The 20,302-nt window shown below is 41.2% G+C and overlaps 1 protein-coding gene across 17 annotated transcripts in view; it reads right to left on the bottom strand.

The window, feature by feature from the left end:
• TTLL5 (tubulin tyrosine ligase like 5) overlaps positions 1 to 20,302 on the bottom strand; it is a 241,367-nt gene that overhangs the window by 185,993 nt on the left and 35,072 nt on the right. For 9 of the 17 annotated variants that reach the window (XR_012494588.2, XM_074327187.2, XM_074327192.2 and 6 more), the window contains exons 9-12: positions 19,950 to 20,034; positions 5,532 to 5,633; positions 3,067 to 3,158; positions 2,171 to 2,329 (exon numbers count right to left, since the gene is read on the bottom strand). Coding sequence is in view for 16 of the 17 variants with exons in the window: in XM_074327187.2 (XP_074183288.2) it covers positions 2,171 to 2,329; positions 3,067 to 3,158; positions 5,532 to 5,633; positions 19,950 to 20,034 (438 nt within the window). In the remaining variant the exon portion in view is untranslated. Of the gene's footprint in view, positions 1 to 2,170; positions 2,330 to 3,066; positions 3,159 to 4,296; positions 5,483 to 5,531; positions 5,634 to 7,821; positions 7,968 to 19,949; positions 20,035 to 20,302 lie in introns of those variants that run through there. The other 8 variants (XM_019733588.3, XM_019733593.3, XM_019733592.3 and 5 more) reach the window with 4 other exon arrangements.

The following is a 20,302-nucleotide window of genomic DNA, read 5'->3' as shown; positions in this document are numbered from 1 at the left end:
TGAAGTTGGAATTATATTCCCCGCACCTCAAACAGTTTACAATAATTCTAAGAGCCCTAGGCCCTTACCAAACCAGATCTATGGTGAAGCCTACTGTGAGGGCACCAAAAGGCAGTTAAAGCAAGTACCAATCATTCACTCAACAAGCATTTCTGGAACATTCTCTCACAGCAAAAACGCTGCTATGCACGGGAGGGGCAGAAATGAGGGAGGCAGTGTTGCTGTGCTCAAGGAGCTTCCAGCCCAGTGCGGGGACAGACACATAATGGGTACCAGACGACATGAAGGTACCACCGCAGATTATGAACGGAGTGCTGGGTGGGGAGGCTAACTGACTGGAAGACTTAGGGAAACTTCGTCTTCAAAGATGTCAGTAATCTGTTGGGTAAAGTAACATAAGAAAAGTACTAGTTCAGGATAAAGCGGGTGCAAAGGCAAAGGGTTAGGAAAGAACCTGGGAGGTCCAGGGAGATGGGGAAAGGCTTGGTTTGGCAGAAATAGGGTGAGAGGGGACGATGGGGAGATAGTAACTACTAGGAATTCATGAAGGGAAGCTCAGAGACTACTGGGCGGTGTACATGTAAACGAAACATCACAATACAATACGTAGGGAGTGAATATAATGAAACAAGTACGGGACAGCCTGACAGAGGAGACACAACAGGGTACTTTGTTAGACAAGCGTTCCTAGAAAAGGCAATGCCGAGCCTGAGTTTTAGATTATAAGCAGGAATGTGCAAGGCAGACAGGAGGGGAGGTTTGTAGCTGGAGAGCAGAACTTACACGGAGGCACAAAAGCATGGAGCGCTCGGTGAGACAGTCGGGTTGTAAGGTATAAGGCAGGAAATGGAATTCTAGAAAAGTCAGCTGGGTCAGATCCTTAGAAGACTGAAATTATATCAAGTTTCTATTTACTACTGAAGCCTCAGGAACCATTTTAAGGATTTTAGAAGACACCAACATATTTGTATATAAGAAAGATATCAAAACCTCTTCAGGTTCCCTATATAATTTTAGGTTGTGGTTTATCTACCATCTTCTATTCTGAGTCTCAACACTTCCCGTTGTTTAGTGACCCTCAAGCACAGACTATCATGACAACCCATTAAAGAGACCAAGAATTATAACGTTTAATTATAAAACTGAAATTTTTTAAAATAAAAAAATGAATTTATTGCGTACAAATCGAGGGCCAGACATTGTGCCAAGTCCTGTGCACTCATCGTCTCACTTATCTCCACGGTACCCTTAGGAGGCAGGTGCCATCATGACTGCCATCTGACAGTTGAGGAAACAGAATTAGAGCAACTTAGTAACATCAGAACACTAGTCAGGGATGCAAATGGATCTCAGACTAAATCTGTCTGGCTCTGAACTCTGTGGTTTTTGCTTTCCTGTCACCCTGTGCCCTAAGCAAGCCATGACTTACTACTGCATTGCTTTAATTATCCGCCCATCAATGACCCTTGTGTGTTTTTATAAAGCATAACACCTTATGGACACTCACACTGGTGATCAGTGCAGCGTTCACATCCACGCAGAAAGCAAATGTAGGCAGGCCCCCTCGGTGCCACAGTGACAGCTAGTGGGTCAGTAGGCAACAGGCTTCCTGATCTAGCAGCTGGGAACTGTGTCTCACTCCTTCCCTGTGCAATCAGGGACTTACTGGTGGCAGAGAAGGGGAGGAGAGGAGGAAGAGGAGGAGAAGAGAGCAGAAGAGAGGAGGGGGTGAACCCACTAGAGAGAAGACTAAAACAAAAAGGAGGAGTCATCGGAAAATGGGAGAAAGCACATACTGGTACCAGCCAGAGCTTCCTGGACCATTTCCCAGTCTGGCTGCCAAAGAGCTCTGGAATATATTTGTTAGAGCTGGATTCCTGTACAGTCCATTGCAGACTTTTTCTGATTGCACACTGACAAAGAGACCCACACTTCAGAACCAATCCCTGCTTCCCACCCAGAAAGCTAGTTAGTTTTCAGGGGACCTCCAACTAAGCTCACAACTGGCATCCTAGTAGGGTCTTCTTCATATGCTACACAAGCTTAGAAAGAAACAAAACTCCACCACATCTTACTCCTGTAGAATCACTAAGCCTCTCCACCCCAGGAGCCCGTCCCAACTTCCCAAGCCCCTTTTCCCAAAACACATTAAGTTCTGGAGTCTCCTTACCAAAACAACTGCTGCGATGAGGAACAAAGGTCTTACAGGCTGTAGCAATAGCTAGTTCAGCAGAGATTATAGTTTTAATGATCAGGTCTTCTACATGGGCCATCAACGCTATAAAAAAAAAAAAAAGAAAAAGAAAAAGAAAAGAAGGAGAAAGAAACACTACAATGCATGGATTAGAAGGACTGGATTCCAGAACACAATACAATATAAAAGCATGTGTGCTCATTCAAAAAAGTCTCTATATGGCAGACTTGTGAATGGGGGCTGCAGGAGAATGCAATCAGTTAGTAGGACAACACAGTCAAGAAGGGAGGCGCTGGGCGATGCACTCAAGTAGCCTCCTAGGACAAAAGACAGACACAAAGGGAAAAGGAGCCTTTCTCCCGTTCTCACTCTTTTCCTCTCACCCTTCCCTCTGTGGACTGAGGTAGGCCTTGTGGCACACACTTCCCCATTCTGCTCAAGGCTCAGCAGTGGTGTCCATTTCTATCCCAAACCCTATACTCAAACTCAGTACTGCCCATTCTCCAATTTAGCAACATGAATGACAGAGATTAACTTAGAAAAATTTGAACTCAGGGCCAATATGGAGACAACTTGTTATATAAGAAGCGGACAGTATCTTAGTTAGCAGTTCAACATTCAAGAAGATAAAATCACTAAAGATTAAGGAAAAAGTTATGCCTTTCAAACTAAAAACAAGAAAAGGGATTTCGTGGGTCATAGAGAGCCTTTTCTCCATCTTGTAAAGGGCAGGAAAAACTGACACCAAAAACAGTGATCCCATTAGATGTCTCAGCAACACATTACAATGAGAGAGAATGACTCCTGATGAGAAACAATGGTAAAGTTACATAAAGAAGACAATCCAAGAACAAAACAGGCCTGGTACTCACCAGTTGTATCTCTGCCTTCTTGTTTCAGATACCTAAGCATAGCACTCATGCTCCATTTGTTCCCATAATCCTCCACTTCTGGATCATCACAACTAAAACAGATTAATGGATCAAGGTCATATATGCAACTAGGCCCAGCTATAGAAACAAGATTTTTTACAAATAGCTTTCTTGGCCTTTTATGTTTTTAGTAGAAAAACATTCCTTTTACTGACTTCCACCTCACCCACTTTTTTCCCCGTCCTTTTTGTCATCTATTCCTATTTCTTCCATTGAAATGAAAATGCATATATTTGCTTTAGAGAGGGGTGTAGGAGAAAAGGCAGCAAATGCTTCCTTAATCAATTACGCATCATGAAAGAATGAAAGAAATATGTGCAAGACTATTAACAAATTTAAGAATGGTTACAATACATTAATAGATTGAAACGTTTGGAGTACAAACCTAGCCTTTTAAGTAACTGTCACATAAGCCCACAAAACAACCCCATTTTCAGACCAAAACTGAGTCTGGATAGGCTAGTGAACTAACCTAGCGTAGCATCTTAATGAACTAACCAAGTACAGAACTGCTTTAGCATCTGAAGCAAGCTCCTTCCTCACGAGGGGCTGACACAGCTTTTTAAAATACGATTTGAGGGCCAGCCCGGTGGCTCAGGCGGTTAGAGCTCCGTGTTCCTAACTCCGAAGACTGCCAGTTCGATTCCCACATGGGCCAGTGGGCTCTCAACCACAAGGCTGCCAGTTCAATTCCTTGAGTCCCGCAAGGGATGGTGGGCTCTGCCCCCTGCAACTAAGATTGAACACGGCACCTTGAGCTGAGCTGCCTCCCGGATGGCTCAGTTGTTGGTTGGAGCTCGGGCTTTCAACCACAAGGTTGCCAGTTCAATTCCTCAAGTCTCGCAAAGGATGGTGGGCAGCGCTCCCTGTAGCTAAAATTGAACATGGCACCTTGAACTGAGTTGCCGCTGAGCTCCCGGATGGTTCAGTTGGTTGGAGCGCATCCTCTCAACCACAACGTTGCTGGTTCGACTCCCGCAAGGGATGGTGGGCTGCGCCCCATGCAACTAGCAACGGCAACTGGACCTGGAGCTGAGCTGCGCCCTCCACAACTAAGACTGAAAGGACAACAACTTGACTTGGAAAAAAGGCCTGGAAGTACACACTGTTCCCCAATAAAGTCCTGTTCCCCTTCCCCAATAAAATTTAAAAAAAAAAAAAAAAAAATACCATTTGATGTATCGCTGAAGGGAACGTGCACCAGAGCGACAACCAAAGTGATGAAGGATGCCGTCGCCATAGCAGCAAAGTGGCAAACGGGGTGGCCTCCCAGGACTGTTGGAAGGGTCTGACACTCTGGAACTTGTGTTCTGCAGCTGCCCCCTCATTCTCTACTACCACTCACCAGATGCATCTTTGCTCACCTTCTAAAGTGAAGGACATGGTATCTTCAACCAATTGCTAACACTGGTCACAGGACACTCAATGAAATCTACATAGCTTCGGTAACTTTGCCATCACTCCCAGATTCCTTCCTTTCTTTCTTTCCTTGGACCTTCTAGGCACCTATTTTTAGTCTGAGTAAAAAGTAACTGTTTGGGTTTCTTTTTATTTTTCCACTTTCTGGCAAAATTATCAGAATGAAAGAAAACAGAGCAGAAAGAATATTTCCACACAGCTGGGCTGGTACTCCCTTCCAGTGAATCCTTTTCTGAGATGGCCTCATTTCTTTCTTTAATTTACTCCTGAGTTTTCCCCCCGATCATAGAAGTATTTATTTTAGAAAAATTCAGGAAATATATCAAAGCTCAGAGAAGCAAACAGAAATCACCCACCTATAATCTCATCCACTATATTTAAGAGCTGTTAACAGCTTAGTACATATCTTTCTAGTTTTCTCCTCTCCCCAGCAAAAATAAACAGCTTCAGTTATCTCATACGTGCAAAAAAGAAATTAAGCGCACACAGCATCTGGTAATCTGTGGCTCCCACGGGACAATGCACAGTGATGACCATTCTTGTCTCTAATCTTGTGTGCACATCCTTTGTTGTTCCTTAAGGTTAAATTCCTAGAAATGAAATTGCTGGATCAAAGGGGCACAAATATTTTTAAAGCTTTTGATGCATTTTTGCCAAGTGCTGAAATGACTTCATTTCTTGACTTCTAAAAAGTTTCATACACCTATTAAATTCCCACCCCTAAGTCAAGTAAGGGAAGACAATGAAGAAGATGAAACTTGGGAAGGCATATTTTGGTAGAGAAAGGTGACACTGTAACTGGGCAAGCGCTGGAGAAGCAGCAGCAGACAAATGCCTCGAAACTGTTAAATGACTGACAGCTTTTCATAGGTCCCCTGGACATAAACACCAAGTTTTCTTCCAGGGCGACATGTTGACTTTCTACTTCCGTGACACCTGGATCTGAGACGGACCACTCTGGTTCCGGGCTCAGCTGCCACCAATACCTGACATAGTCCCCACTCTTCTTATTCACACTGTAGTTTGTCAGGTGCATGAACTGGTTCCGAATGTTCTTGGCTCCCTGGTCATATCGCACAGTTGCAAACCTGATAGAAAGGATACAGGTTAAATGCCAGGAACAGGGTTTCAAGGAAATACAGGCTAGAACTCAGGATCAATGAGGTATTAATACAAGGAGGGTGACATCGTTAACAAATACGAGGGCCGACTCCTATGCTACATGTTTCATACATATAATATCAGATTTAATTCAATCCTTAAAGCAATTCTCTGAAATAGGTAGTCTTATATATAATTTTTAAAAATAGGTCTCAAAACTAAAATGTGACCTAAAAAGATTAAGTAACTTGCCCCAAATCACACTAACTCCAAAACCTATGTTCTTAACCACAAGATGCTACTTCTCTCATACAGAACCTTAGACTGATAGGAAGGATGAAAGGTGAAAATACAGAGGGTGACAAAAAAATGTGTACACGTTTTAAGAAAACACTATTAAAATTGCAATACTCAATATATACCGATAACAAAAGATGAATACAAGTCACGTTTGACGTCTGCAATTACAAGAGGTGCTCAAAGTGGTTACCATCAGCATCCAGACACTTCTGATTACGGGGAACTACTGCTTGAGCAACGTTGACCAAAGTGTCCACTTGTATACATTTTCTTGGCACCCCGGTAAGTTATTCACAACTTGAGAAACTGCGTGTAGGATGCTGTGGCTGATGAGGCATTAGCTCGTCCACAAACACCTACTTAGGGCCTATCCAGTGACTGGTACTATGGCATTCCATGGGAAACATTAAGCAAAAAGAAACAAAGGACAGCATCACAACAGATAGACTTGCAACTCACAGCCAGAGGAATAACAGTACTGATCTACAAAGCTCATTTTCAAGCAAACCATAATGGCAGCATTAACAACAGATAGAGTTTAGGTCTGCAGAACAGCACAAATATATGAGCACAATGCAGGAGACTAATTCCTGAATTGGGAATGAAGGCAAAAGACAGACAGATTAAACATGGAGCCCACTGAAAACAGGGCAGCAATTTGATATCCTGGACTATTGTCAAAGGAAGACCAAAATATAAAATATACGTGCCTGTGAAGGAAGTAACCGGGGAAAGAGAAAACTTCCCAGTGACGCTCAACATCAACAAAAGGACACTCGAGTCGAATCGTTATGGTAAACATCCCCCCTGTTTACATACCACTATAACCATATCACCCTGCACTAAAGTGGTTTTCCCAAGAGGCACATCCAAGTGTGTGAAAAAAAAATCCTGGAAGTCCACAAGTTTATTTTCACATAATTTACAAATTATTTACATATGCTCACTCAGACTATGAAGTCAACACAAATTTTTACCACATTAAAGGGCAGCATTTAAACTTTTTCTTTTTCGCTATTTCTTCTCACCCGCCCACCATCTCCACTCCCTAACTCCCTGTACTAGATACATGTAAGAGCTAAAGAAAGAAAAGTACAAAACAAAAACAAAAACAAAACAACTGAAATAAACAAACATGAGGCCAGGAAGAAGGATGTGGACAAAGAGAAAATGCTGACCAGGCTGAATGGCTACGGAGCAAGAGTCTGAGGAGCAGTCAGCCTATATACACGGGAGGACCTCAAATTTTCCAGAAACTTCCAGTAGTTATCACCTAGCTTCTAGCTATATCACGCCATGGTGATTAAACCTTGCCTATCTGTCCCAATCTTCCTTCTACAGATTTCCTTATAGCAAGTGGGACATAGTCATTCTCTGAATTCTTTTAAAAAGCAAAGGGGGCCACGCTGGCCCCACTGAGGCTGCCTAACTCACCCAGACATGACCTCACGGTGACAAACCGCCTGCCATCCTCTCCCCCAAAAGAATAACGGAGGAGAAAGGTTATGCTTCAGAGAAAGAGGTTTTCATCTCTCCTAAATATTGAGTACCTGATCTAATTTGGTCAACAACACGAAAAGACTGGCAAAAGCCTGGTGGTTAAGTGTAACCCAACACATCTGTCAGTCCTATACTCCTTTTGTAAATAGGCCTGCATCTCTCAAAAATAAGTTTTCTTCTTCCTAATCTTCCTTTTTGCTAGGGAATTTATATTCCAAACCCCAGCATGAACAAGATTATTAATGTCAGAGTGGGCTTCCATAGAGTGTAAGAAGCGATAAGAAATAAAAACTACAGAAAACAAAAACAAAAATGTAAACTCAATGAAAAAGTTACCCAAAAGAACAAAAGGGCTACATTCTTTATTTCACTTACCCTAATGGGATCCATAGAAGACCGTGTAGAGGAAAGTTGGGTGTATATGTTCATCTTTCCTTGTAACCCAGGAAGATCTTACAGCTCTCACTAAAATCCATATTAAACAGACCACATTCATCTCTGATCACTGTTCTCCAACATTTTCTTCTGATTGTCTAGCCCAGCGGTCCCATTAGTCTCAGATGTGGCATACCAATCAAGTTCTGATTAACCTATAAAGGTTATTTTTTTAAACTTGAATTACTTGCCAGTATTTAAAAATCAGACCTTCCTTCCTGCAGCCCAGTGGCAGCCAGGTCCCATGTAAGGAAGATGGTGGACAGGATGGGAAGGCAGCCCAGAAGCAGTACAAGGGTCCTATCCAAGGAGGGGTAACCTAGATGGCCCCACAGGGGTCAAAGTCCACACAGGAAGGCATCTGAGTAGGCACTGACCAGGGAGGTTGGGAGACGGGCTACATACAAGGGAACTGAGTAAATAAATAAACTTGTTGAAGATAATGGGAGTCAGATTTCTTATTGTTGGAGAAGAGAGACTTAAAAAAAAAAATGAAAGGGAAAAAGCTAGAATGAACCCCGTAGTTTTGAGCTAGAATTGGAGGTATTAGTATGAACCCCTGCTTTTCAATATATAAATATAAAAACAGCTGTAGGGATAAACATAGACGTAAATGTGTATGGATATAAGTGTGTACACACACACACACACATTTCCACATCTGTCCGCTGCGAGGACCTGCGAGCAGACACCTCAGAGCAATGAGCATATCTAGCATCCGGATCTTGATTTCTAAGTACTGTTTTCCATTAAAAGCAACCAGTGCTCCTTAGAGGAAACGGCTGATTCCGGGGCTGGTGCAAAGAAAGAACAAGATGAGCTTGAAACATCTTGTGCTCAAAGAATAAGGGGAACATGTCAAAAGGACACAAAAGCCAGTTTAAAGGGGTTCCTGTTGTCCAAATCTCAGACAATCCGAGCATGAAAATAAATCATGATAGTAAAGAACTATAACCCATTAAATAAATTAGGAATCCCTGAGTCCACACTGGCACATGTGAATAAATGAACGGATACATGGGAAGGAGAGAAAACTCTTCCTTGAAGTAAAATGCCAAATAATAAAAGTAAAAGAAATGCTGGAATGAGAAAAGCATTATTTGGACACCATCATAGTAATAATTCATTCAGGCAAGAAACGTCAATGGATATTAAAATTACTAGGTGAAAATGAGATGAGGAATGAGATTTTACATGGTCTCAAAGTTATCTCCTCAAAAGATACTTATTAACTACAGAGAGGAAAACAAAGTCACTTTACAGTGGAGAAATCCGGCAGACACCATCAATCAAGTGGTCAAACACCACTAAACACATAGTTATCATGTGCTATCAAGTGTAACGCAATGAGAACACAGCATCGCTTCTGCAGCATTCCGGCCAAAAATACATAACCTGAGTGTATTCATGAGAAAATATCAGACAAACCCAAATTGAGGGACATCCTACAAAATGACTAGCCTGTAATCTTCAAAAATACTAAAGTCATAAAAATCAAGGAAAGACTGAGGAAATATTCCAGACCGAAGGAGACTAAAGAAACGACAACTAAATATAACATGTAATCCTGGACTGGATCCTTTTGTTAAAAAGGACATTATTAGGACAATTGGTAAAATTTGAGTGTGGTCTCTAGATGAAAGGGAAAGAGCAGTTCTTCATACTATTTTTCCAGCTCTCCTGTAAGTTTGAAATGGTTTCAAAATTAAAAGTCTAAAAACAAACAAAGGTAAATTTCTCAAAAATTTAGATTACTTACGGTTGCCAGAGGGGAGGGGGGTTGAGGAGCTGGGTGAAAAAGGTGAAGGGATTAGGAAATGCAAATTGGTAGTTATAAAACAGTCATGAGGATGTAAAGTACAGCATAGAGAATACGAGATCATGGGCTACTGTGTGCTGCCATGAGCGGCCCGTGGCCAGCGCAAGTGGCTGCGCCAGCGTGAGCTGTCATGAGCTGCTGTGAGCGGCCAGCCGATGACCAGTGACCGACTGCCTCAGCGAGGAGGGGCAGGCACACAAGGCTCATAACACCAGCGTGGGCCAGGGAGCTGTGTCCTACACAACTAGACTGAGAAACAACAGTTTGAACCAGAGTGGGTGGGGGCGGGGCAGAAGAAGGGAAAAAAAGAATACAAGATCGGACAATTAAGTTTGCGAACTTTGGGGCCGGCCTGGTGGCTCAGGTGGTTGGAGCTCTGTGCTCCTAACTCCGAAGGCTGCCGGTTCGATTCCCACATGGGCCAGTGGGCTCTCAACCACAAGGCTGCCGGTTCGACTCTCGCAAGAAATGGTGGACTATGCCACCTGCAAGTAGCAATGGCAACTGGACCTGGAGCTGAGCTGCGCCCTCCACAACTAAGACTGAAACGACAACAACTTGACTTGGAAAAAAGTCCTGGAAGTACACACTGTTCCCCAATGAAGTCCTGTTCCCCTTTCCCAATAAAAAAATCTTTAAAAAAAAAGTTTGCGAACTTTGTTGCAACGATGTTGCTATCCTTTTTCTGCTATCAGAGGGATTATTCATTATGAATTTGTACCAACTGGACAAACAGTTAACCAAGTTTACTATTTGGAAGTGCTGAAAAGGCTGCATGAAAAAGTTAGAGGACATGAACTTTTCGCCAACAATTCATGGCTCTTGCATCACGACAATGCACCAGCTCACAGCACTGTCTGTGAGGGAGTTTTTAGCCAGTAAATAAATCACTGTATTGGAACACCTTCCCTACTCACCTGGTCTGGCCCCCAATGACTTCTTTCTTTACCCGAAGATAAAGGAAATATTGAAAGGAAGACAGTTTGATGACATTCAGGACATCAAGGGTAATATGACAACAGCTCTGATGGCCATTCCAGAAAGAATTCCAAAATGGCTTTGAAGGTGGACTAGGCGCTAGCATCAGTGCTAGCTTCCCAAGGGGAGTACTTCGAAGGTGACCATAGTGATATTCAGCAATGAGGTATGTAGCACTTTTTGTAGGATGAGTTCGTGAACTTAATTGTCAAAACTCGTAGAGTCAATAATGTTCCAACAACTATGTATAGTGCCAGATGGTTACTAGATTAATCTGGGGGATCACTTCATAAATTATATAAATGTCTAATCACTATGTTGTATACCTGAAGCTAATATAAAATAATACTGAGTGTCAACTGTAACTGCAAAAATAAATGAATAATTTTTTTTAAAAGATCTGACTATACCACCTGTCTTAGTCCATTCACCCCTATGGCAAAATGTCATAAACTACTTAGCTTATAAACAACAGAAATTTGTTTCTCACAGTCCTGGAAGCTGGAAGGCCAAGATGAACATGAAAGGAGATAAATGGCACCTTCCTGTTCTGTCCTCACATGGTGGAAGGGGTGAGGAATCTCCCTGGGGTCTCTTTTATAAAAAGGCACTAATCACATCCAAGAGGGCTCCACCCTCATGACCTAATATCCTCCCAAAGGCCCTACACCTCCTGATACCATCACCTGGAGGGGTAGGATTTCAACATATGAATTTGGTGGGGGGGACACAAACATTCAGGGAAATTCAAGAATCAAGAGCAGGTTGAGACTGGGAAGGGCAGCAATAGAAGAACTACGTAGGAAAGATCAAGAACAAACGTGTCTTTAGAGACCAAGGCTAAGATCATCCACACCCTCATATTCCCAGCTACTATGTGCGGATGCAAAAGATGGATAGTGAAGAAAGCTGGTAGGGAAAAATGGATTCATCTGAAATACCGTGTTGGAGGAGAGCTCTACGAATACGCTGGGCCGCCAGAAAGATGAACAGGTGAGTCCTAAAGCAAATTAAGCCTGAAACATCGCTGGAGGCAAAAATGACAAAACTGAAGCTGTCCTACTTTGGGTGCATCATGAGAAGGCAGGTTCTTTGGAAAAGACAGCAATGCTGGGGAAATAGAAGGCAGCAGGAAAAGAGGGAGACTGAATAGGAGATGGATGGACTCCATCAAAGAAGCCATAGGCATGAGGGGCTGAGCAGGGCTGTTGAGGACAGGACACTGGACACCACTCATTCATGGGGTCGCCAGGAGTCGGAGCTGACTCAAGGGCAGGTAACACAAACACTCAGACCACCGCACCCCCACATACCAACGACTTGCTGGCACTGGAGAGTAAATGCCACGTGGCCAACTTCTTCCTCAGTGAATGTCCTTGTGGGCATTTAGGTTTGGGACTCTTGATTTACACCTTCACATGTCAAATTTAGGTCTGAAACCTTCAACAACTTATTAGAAATAATCTAAAAGAGGTAATTCTCCAAACTGGAAACCTATCTTAGTTAATATTTTAAAGAAATATGAAGCCATAACAAAAGCCATCACTATTTTTACTCTGGAGTGCTAGTTAACGAAACAGAGGTTAGAGAGATGTAGAATTATTCACCATTTAATGGTGTTTATTAATGATGTCTATTTTCAGTATTTTTTTTCTGGTGTGAAGTGATATCTCATTGTGGTTTTTATTTGCATTTCTCTGATAATTAGTGATGTTGAGCATTTTTTCATATGTCTATTGGCCATTTGTATGTCCTCTTTGGAGAAATGTCTCTGCAGGTCCTCTGCCCATTTTTCAATTGGGTTGTTTGTTTTTTTGTTGTTGAGTTGTATGAGTTCCTTATATTTTTTGGATATGAGCCCCTATCGGAGGCGTTGTTTGCAAAAATCTTCTCCCATTCGGTTTGTTGCCTCTTTATTTTGTCAATGGTTTCTTTTGCTTTGCAGAAGCTTTTTAGCTTGATACAGTCCCATTCATTTACTTTAGCTTTTACTTCCCTTGCCTTTAGAGTCAAATTCGTAAAATACTCTTTGAACCCAAGGTCCGTAAGTTTAGTACCTATCTTTTCTTCTATGCGGTTTATTCTTTCAGGTCTTATGTTTAGGTCTTTGATCCATTTTGAGTTACTTTTGTACATGGTGACAGACAGCAGTCCAGTTTCATTCTTTTGCACGTGGCTTTCCAGTTCTCCCAGCACCGTTTATTGAAGAGGCTGTCTTTTCTCCATTGTATGTTTTGGCTTCTTAGTCAAAAATTATCTGTCCATATTTATGTGGGTTTATTTCTGGGTTCTCAATTCTATTCCATTGGTCTGTGTGTCTGTTTTTCTGCCAATACCATGCTGTTTTGATTATTGTTGCCCTGTAGTACAAGCTAAAGTCAGAGAGTGTGATACCTCCAGCATTGTTCTTTTTCTTAAGATTGCTTTGGCTATTCGGGGTCTTTTGTGGTTCCATAAAAATCTGATGATTTTTTGTTCTATTTCTTTTTAAAAATGCCATTGGGATTTTGCTGCGGTTGCAGTAAATCTGTATATTGCTTTAGGTAACATGGCCATTTTAACTATGTTGATTCTTCCAATCCATGAATACGGAATGTCTTTTCCATTTTTTTGTGTCTTCTTCAATTTCTTTTAAAAATGTTTTATAGTTTTCAGTACATAGGTTTTTCACATCGTTGGTTAAGTTTATTCCTAGGTATTTTATTATTTTTGTTGCAATCGCAAAGGAACTGTTTTTTTCATTTCTTTTTCTGAGATTTCATTGTTAGTATATAGGAATGCAATGGACTTTTTGTACATTGATATTGTAGCCAGCAACTTTACCGTATTCGTTTATTGTTTCTAATAGCTTTTTGGTGGAGTCTTTAGGGTTTTCTATATATAGCATCATCTGAAAAATGTGACAATTTAACTTCTTCATTCCCAATTTGGATGCCTTTTCTTTCTTTCTCTTGCCTGACTGCTCTTGCTAGGACTTTTAATACTATGTTGAAAAGCAGAGGTGATAGGGGACAGCCCTGTCGTGTTCCTGAACGTAGAGAAAGGGCTCCAGCTTTTCACCATTAATTATGATATTAGTTGATAGGGTTTGTCATATGTGGCCTTTATTATGTTAAGGTATGGTCCTTCTATACCCATTTTATTAAGTGTTTTAATCATAAATGGATGTTGTATCTTGTCAAACGCTTTTTCTGTATCTACTGATATAATCATATGATTTTTGTCCTTTATTTTGTTTATGTGGTGTATCACATTGATCGATTTGTGCCCCTGGGATGAAACCCACTTGGTCGTGATGAATAATCTTTTTAATGCATTGTTATATTCGATTTGCTAGAATTTGTTTAGGATTTTTGCATCTGTATTCATCAGAGATATTGGTCTGTAGTTTTCTTTTCTTTGTGTTGTCCTTACCAGGTTTTGGTATTAGGGTAATGTTGGCCTTATAAAATGAGTTAGGGAATATTGTCTCTTCTTAAATTTTTCGGAAGAGTTTGAGTAGGACAGGTATTAGATACTCTTTGAATGTTTGGTAGAATTCATTAGTGGAGCCATCTGGTCCCAGACTTTTGCTTTTGGGAAGGTTTCGGATGACAGATTCAATTTCCTTACTGATGATCAGTCTGTTTAGATTTTCCAGTTCTTCATGACTCAGTAGTATTTTCAATATATGTAATTTTTTTCACCTCCTCTTAAGCGGAAATGTTTAAGATCCCAATTGTATTTCAGATCTTTAACTATATTATACATTGTACGATAGATTTTATTTTTCATGAAATGTCTTAGATTTTCTACTTATAAAATAGAGGTATTGATGAAATAAATAAATAAACAAACAAGATAATTCTCTACAGGGTACCCCAGGACCAAGTTTGCACATACTGAAATTTACATGACGAATGATGAATTAAGTCTTGCTCCCTCTTAGTGAAATCAAGATTTAGGGAAAGTTCTCATGACAGAATTTCATAGCTTTGACCTTTAACCAAAAAAAAAAAAAACGGGGGCGGGGGCCTTACTTTCTTTCTCAAATCTGAACCTCTGGGTACTATTTCACAGTGTAACAGTGTACTGATGAATAGAGAACTATATGCCCTTTTTTTTTTTTACCACTGAAATATATAGGGATTATCTTTATACTGACAATATCTTTATTTTGACAATAAATTCTTAAATCAAAAGCTACATTTCCTTTTTGCTTTCTAATGTCTCTCAGTGAGAATCAAGACAATGGCAATAAGTTGTTTAAAACTCTTGAGTATCTGCGTGAAGGAAGGATTTCTATGTTAGACATATAGTAGGTACTTCATAAACATTAACTAAAATTGCCTGAGTTGCTTGTTCTGGGAACTTTACCAAAACAGGGAGGAAAGCACAGAATTAGTGGGATCTTCTAAACTAAACTCTCATCTAAGAATACAAGACCATAGTGAGAGTCATAGATAGTCTAGATGTAGGACACTTAATTACCCCCTCTGATAGCTACATAGTTTCACAGACACTCACTACAAATGTTCACAGGGAAGGGGAGGCCAGCCCCGAGGAGACCCTGGCTGTGGCACATGAGTTATCTTTCAGCAGGTGTAGCCATTCAGAGCCAGAAAGGCCTGTGGGATGAAGCGAGAGCACCTCAGGCAGCTCTGCCAGGAGCCACTGGGTTTCATCCTTGCCTGACCCAGAAAAATCTCATGGAAGAGAACAAGAGGCCCAAGAGCTCTCTGATCTGCTGTCAGCCAGCTGCAGTCCGGAGACTGCCAAGTGCTGCAGTGACTCGGCAGGCAGGCCCTAAGGAGCCGTCTGGGAGGGGATTACCAGCCTGATCCCCTGTCTTGAGAGCCAGCAATGACTCAAACTTCACAAACAGCCAGGGCCTGCCAGGGAGGGTGACAATGAGCACTGGAGAGGGCTTTCTCCCCCTCGTTGGTGTCTCTTCCCCCTTCTTGCTGCTGTGGCAGATCCTGGACAGTGCACAGCCTGTGAGGTAATATGAATTCCTTGGCAACCAGCAAGTACCTGAATTCTTTCAAAACCACAGGAATCCAGCAGAGAAAAGGTAAATATCCCTTCGGAGCCAGTGTTAATTAGCAAGGAAGGCTACTGAAGAAGGAACTGGGGGTGGGGAGGAAGGGCAAGGCATTACAAATGCGTTGGGGTCTTTCTGAATTTCCACCGAATAATGTGGCTGAGGCAGACAAAAGTCCCTGAACGGGACCTTCCTGGTGTCCTCTCCTCCCACCTCCACAGCGTGTGTGGAGCTCTCCCACTTCCCTGGAGGGGCACCTTCATTTCCCCCCGTGCTGGTGATACCTCTCTTAGGGTCTCTGACAACACATTTGGTTTTCAACTCAATTTTGTTTTCATTGTTTAAACTTTTTATTTTTCCTCTTGTAGTGAAAGTTTGGCTATTAGCTCCATCTCAAAAGAAGGCCTCATCAAATCATTTAGACCACATATTGGATCCACCTAAAACTGTGAAATCCAGGACAAAGTCTTTTTGGATTCCACCTCTGAGAGGAAAAAGAATCTACACCATTTTGGAAGAGAATGGCAACCCTCTCTGGAAAGGGAGTGTCCCCTGCTGGCGCAAAGCGGCAACACACACGTGAGATTCAAAAGCAGGGTGGGCCTCCGGGGCCAAATGCTCAGCCCAAATGCCAGAAAGAAACTTTTTTTAAATGCCTCAATATTTTACCCACGTACAGGAAAATAATATTTTTCCTACTTCATATGTTAATAAAACAAGAACATCTGAAAGTACTAATCTGGAGAAACTATTTAGGATCTTTTTCTTTAGTAAGTTAAAGAAAGTAAAAACTTTTCACAAAATACCCCTCACATACTGTCTTAAGAAATGAACTTACTCATTCTGTCACCTAAGTAAGCATTCATCTCAAGCCCCAAACAGAAGTGACATGGGATAAGACCACTCATTTTTAAAGAAGGAAACCAATTATATCTGCTGCCAGTTCTGTCTCACAGCAAAGATTATGGTTTTCCTTGTTGAGCCTCGAAGTAAAATGGCCTAGTGAGTTCACCTCAAACTGATTATCTTCAGCAATGTCTACATAAAACACGTGACCCAAGCTTACTAGAGGCTGCAAATCTGGAGATGCTATAGACTCCCGCTGAATGTAATGACACAGTTGAACAGATCCTGAGGATTAAAAAGCAGCAGACGAATGCCAAGATACACAGTGAGTTAAGACCCAGGAACACAGGCGCATGGAAGTTACTGTATAGAGCCCTGTGCCCTCGCAGGACTCGGCTAACAGCCTGTCGTCAGGCACCGTCCTGTGATAGAGCTTTTCTGTTTACCTATACTTCTAGATAAACTGAGCCAAAGCCCTGAAAATTCCTATTTCTTGGTTCAATTTGATCTGAGTTTTTAAAAAAGCTGTTTCCCAAATCATTTTGTGTATATACTGGGGGGTGCCAAAAATATGTATACAAGTGGACACTTTGGTCAGCGTTGCTCAAGCAGTAGTTTGCCGTAATCAGAAGCATCTGGACGCTGATGGTAACCACTTTGAGCACCTCTTGTAATTGCAGAAGTCAAATGTGACTTGTATTCATTTTTTGTTAGCAGTATATGTTAAGTATTACAATGTTAATCGTTTTTCCTTTCTTAAAATGTGTATACATTTTTTGGGCATCCTCTGTATATATACATATATGTATGTACACACACACACACACACACACACACACACACACACACTCAGTTTCTGCTGGAGGCAAGAAAAACAAGTCACTCAGTTCAGTGGATTCTGACTTCCGACACACACCCAGTAGCCAAAGCACTTGCATATCGGTAGTATATTCTATAATAAATGTTGGTATGGCTCTCATTTTGTGTCTGAACCATTTAGGTCTTAAAACTATGCCACATTTTATTAGCGAGGGCTATTAATTTTGTGGGTGAAATGTCCTTGGAATAATACGCAAAACATGATATCCTTGAGAAATAGTCAGTGTAACCTTGAAATCTTTTCTCTATTCAAGAAGTCCAATTTGTGGCAGGACATAATCATTCCTGAGAAGGGCACAGGAGACAAGCTGGGATGGGGATGAGTGGAGGGTGGAGAAGCTCATGCGACACAAGACGGAAAGCTCAGATACCTCAAATTACAAAGTGGAAAATCCTCAGTACCTTATACACCGAATAGAAGCAGAATAGTACACCTTTTTGTTCTAGATAATATGGGGACTTGGCTTTTAAACCTATACTTCAAAGTATGAAACCCCATGTGTCTACAAACACAACAGGAAACTTCTTTCCTATGAATCTAATTAGAGCTAGTAGTCAGTTTGTGCTCAGGGGCCTAGTTCAGCCCTTCACCTAAAAACTGAGAAATGTTTCAGTTTTCCCCTCAATTTTGAGGAAAGAATAAAGATAGGGAATATATAAAATAGAGTCACTTTAACCAAGCTGCTAAAATTATTAACATTATGCAAGTTGAGGCATGAGGAATAACTCTATTATTCTAACTAGCCCGGGAACTTACACTTTTTTAACTTTCCAGTCCTGCATCAATGCCTGGATATACATCTGGACATAGACCAGACCTCCAGATAACCCTTTGATTACCCCTCTGAAGGATTCATGTATCTAGACCACTTGACATCCATTATCCAGACCTCTGGATGTGACCAGACCTCCTGGCGTCCATCTTCCAGACCACCTGGCATCTATCATCCAGGCCACCTGACATCTGACTGATAACCATCCTGGACCAATCCTAGGACTAAGAATGCAGGACTGATAATTCTCAAGAGTATACCTTTCACTATAAAAACTCGTAACTTTTCTTCCCTCTTTAGAACACTGAGTTTTTGCCTGTGTTCCTAGTTTGCAAACTCTAAGACCCTTGAGTAAATCTTCATCATTTATTTCTAGCCAAAGCCTCCCAACTCTTTTTGAGTCCACTGGATAGTTGTCAAAGAAGAAGAGGCCAGAACTACGGAGCTTCAGTAGCCTCCACTGTTCTTAGGGCTCAAACTCATAAATCTTAGTTAAGAATATGACAGGGTTTACAAATGCTGTCGCTGACACCTAGAGGTGAAAGGAAGAAATGGCTCAACCAGTTAGAATCTGGTTAGCTGGGTCTCACCCTGATTCTGGTCATAGGATACATTAAAAAATTTGAGTATGTGAAATAATTAAAATATCAGTCTAACATAACAATTTTCAGAGTACAATATGTATCAAAGCACCTATAGTTAAATAGGTAGCCTTGTTTTGACCACTGTATCTCCCATCTTCAAAGCGCATTTTCTAAAATAAACACATACAGACCATGCTGTTCAGTTTGTCATGACTGCTCACACAGATGCAAACCACCTCCTAATCTGCTATGTTCTGTAAGGCCACTATATATAAAAGGAACTTCAGGACAAGATAGTTGGAATTTATATTAATTTTGTGGGGGAAAAGAACACAAGCATAGCAAATTTATGTACTAGTTTGAAACAATTTAAAGGGTCTATGAAGACACTACCACCTGTAAAATTCTACGGATATGGGAAACAAAACTTCAAATTATTATAATTTGAACTTGTGCTCGCTTCGGCAGCACATATATTAAAATTATAATTTGAACTTAATTTTGTAAGTAAGTCACATTACCACAGAACCTAAAGAGTGCCTCAAGAAAAACAGAATAATGTACATCCAACCACTGTAAAGTATATTACCTGCAGGTAAAAAAAATAAAAAGGAGCTAAAGCCTCCTAAATACAAGAGGGCATGAAACAGCTCAGGCCCTGAGCTCTGGAGTCATATCCATGAGTTGAAACTCCTGCTCCACGACCAACCCGCTGGGAGATCTCAGAAAAGTGACTTCAAGTTCCCTCAGCTCTCTAAGCCTCCGTTTCTTCAACTGCAAAAAGCATCACCTATGAGGTTGTTGTGAGCATTAAAATAAATGTCTGGTATATAAGAGATAAATAAATGTGGGATTTTTTCATTATTTCTAGATCAACTGTGAAAAACAATGACAAATTATCTTAACCCTAAGGTCTTAACAACTGCCATTGTATGAAAATACGATGTGACCCTGGGTCCCTGCTGGGAAAGGTGTATGTTTACTACGCACGTTTGTTCATATACACGGATATGCAAGTGAGGCTGTAAAGTAACAAGACCGATTTCTGTCCTCTGAAGCCCACTCGATTTTCCTGAGTTGAACGTAACAGAAAGGAAAAGCCTGATCTTAATACACTCTTTCATCGGTCTAATAAACAAGCCCCCCAGCCCCCATGTGTCTCTTACCTGGCCAATCCTTCCTCATAGAGATAGATGACCAGAGGGTCATAGGAAGTCACAAGCACATAGAGGCGCACGTCGAACTTGAAATCTAGAAACAAAATATGAATTCATAGGAAAGGAAGAAACTGGGTTCGTTTGTTTTCCATTATAGACTAAACAGGACAATGTACCAAATATGAAAGAAAGAACAGCCTTGCACTCCCCACAAAATATACACTACCCACACACCTTGCCTTTGGAGGATAAGTAATAGCTACACATTTCATACATATGAGAGAATTTATAAATGGGTACTGTACAGTTTCCATACATACTTGTTACTATATATCCTATAAAGCACTTTCTTTTTTTATCTC

Source organism: Rhinolophus sinicus, chromosome 3, assembly GCF_057876585.1.
Source record: "Rhinolophus sinicus isolate RSI-liver-muscle chromosome 3, RSI-T2T, whole genome shotgun sequence".
NCBI lineage: Eukaryota > Metazoa > Chordata > Mammalia > Chiroptera > Rhinolophidae > Rhinolophus > Rhinolophus sinicus.
The sequence above is the reverse complement of the archived record's forward strand: the minus strand, read 5'-3'. Positions and strand labels throughout refer to the sequence as shown.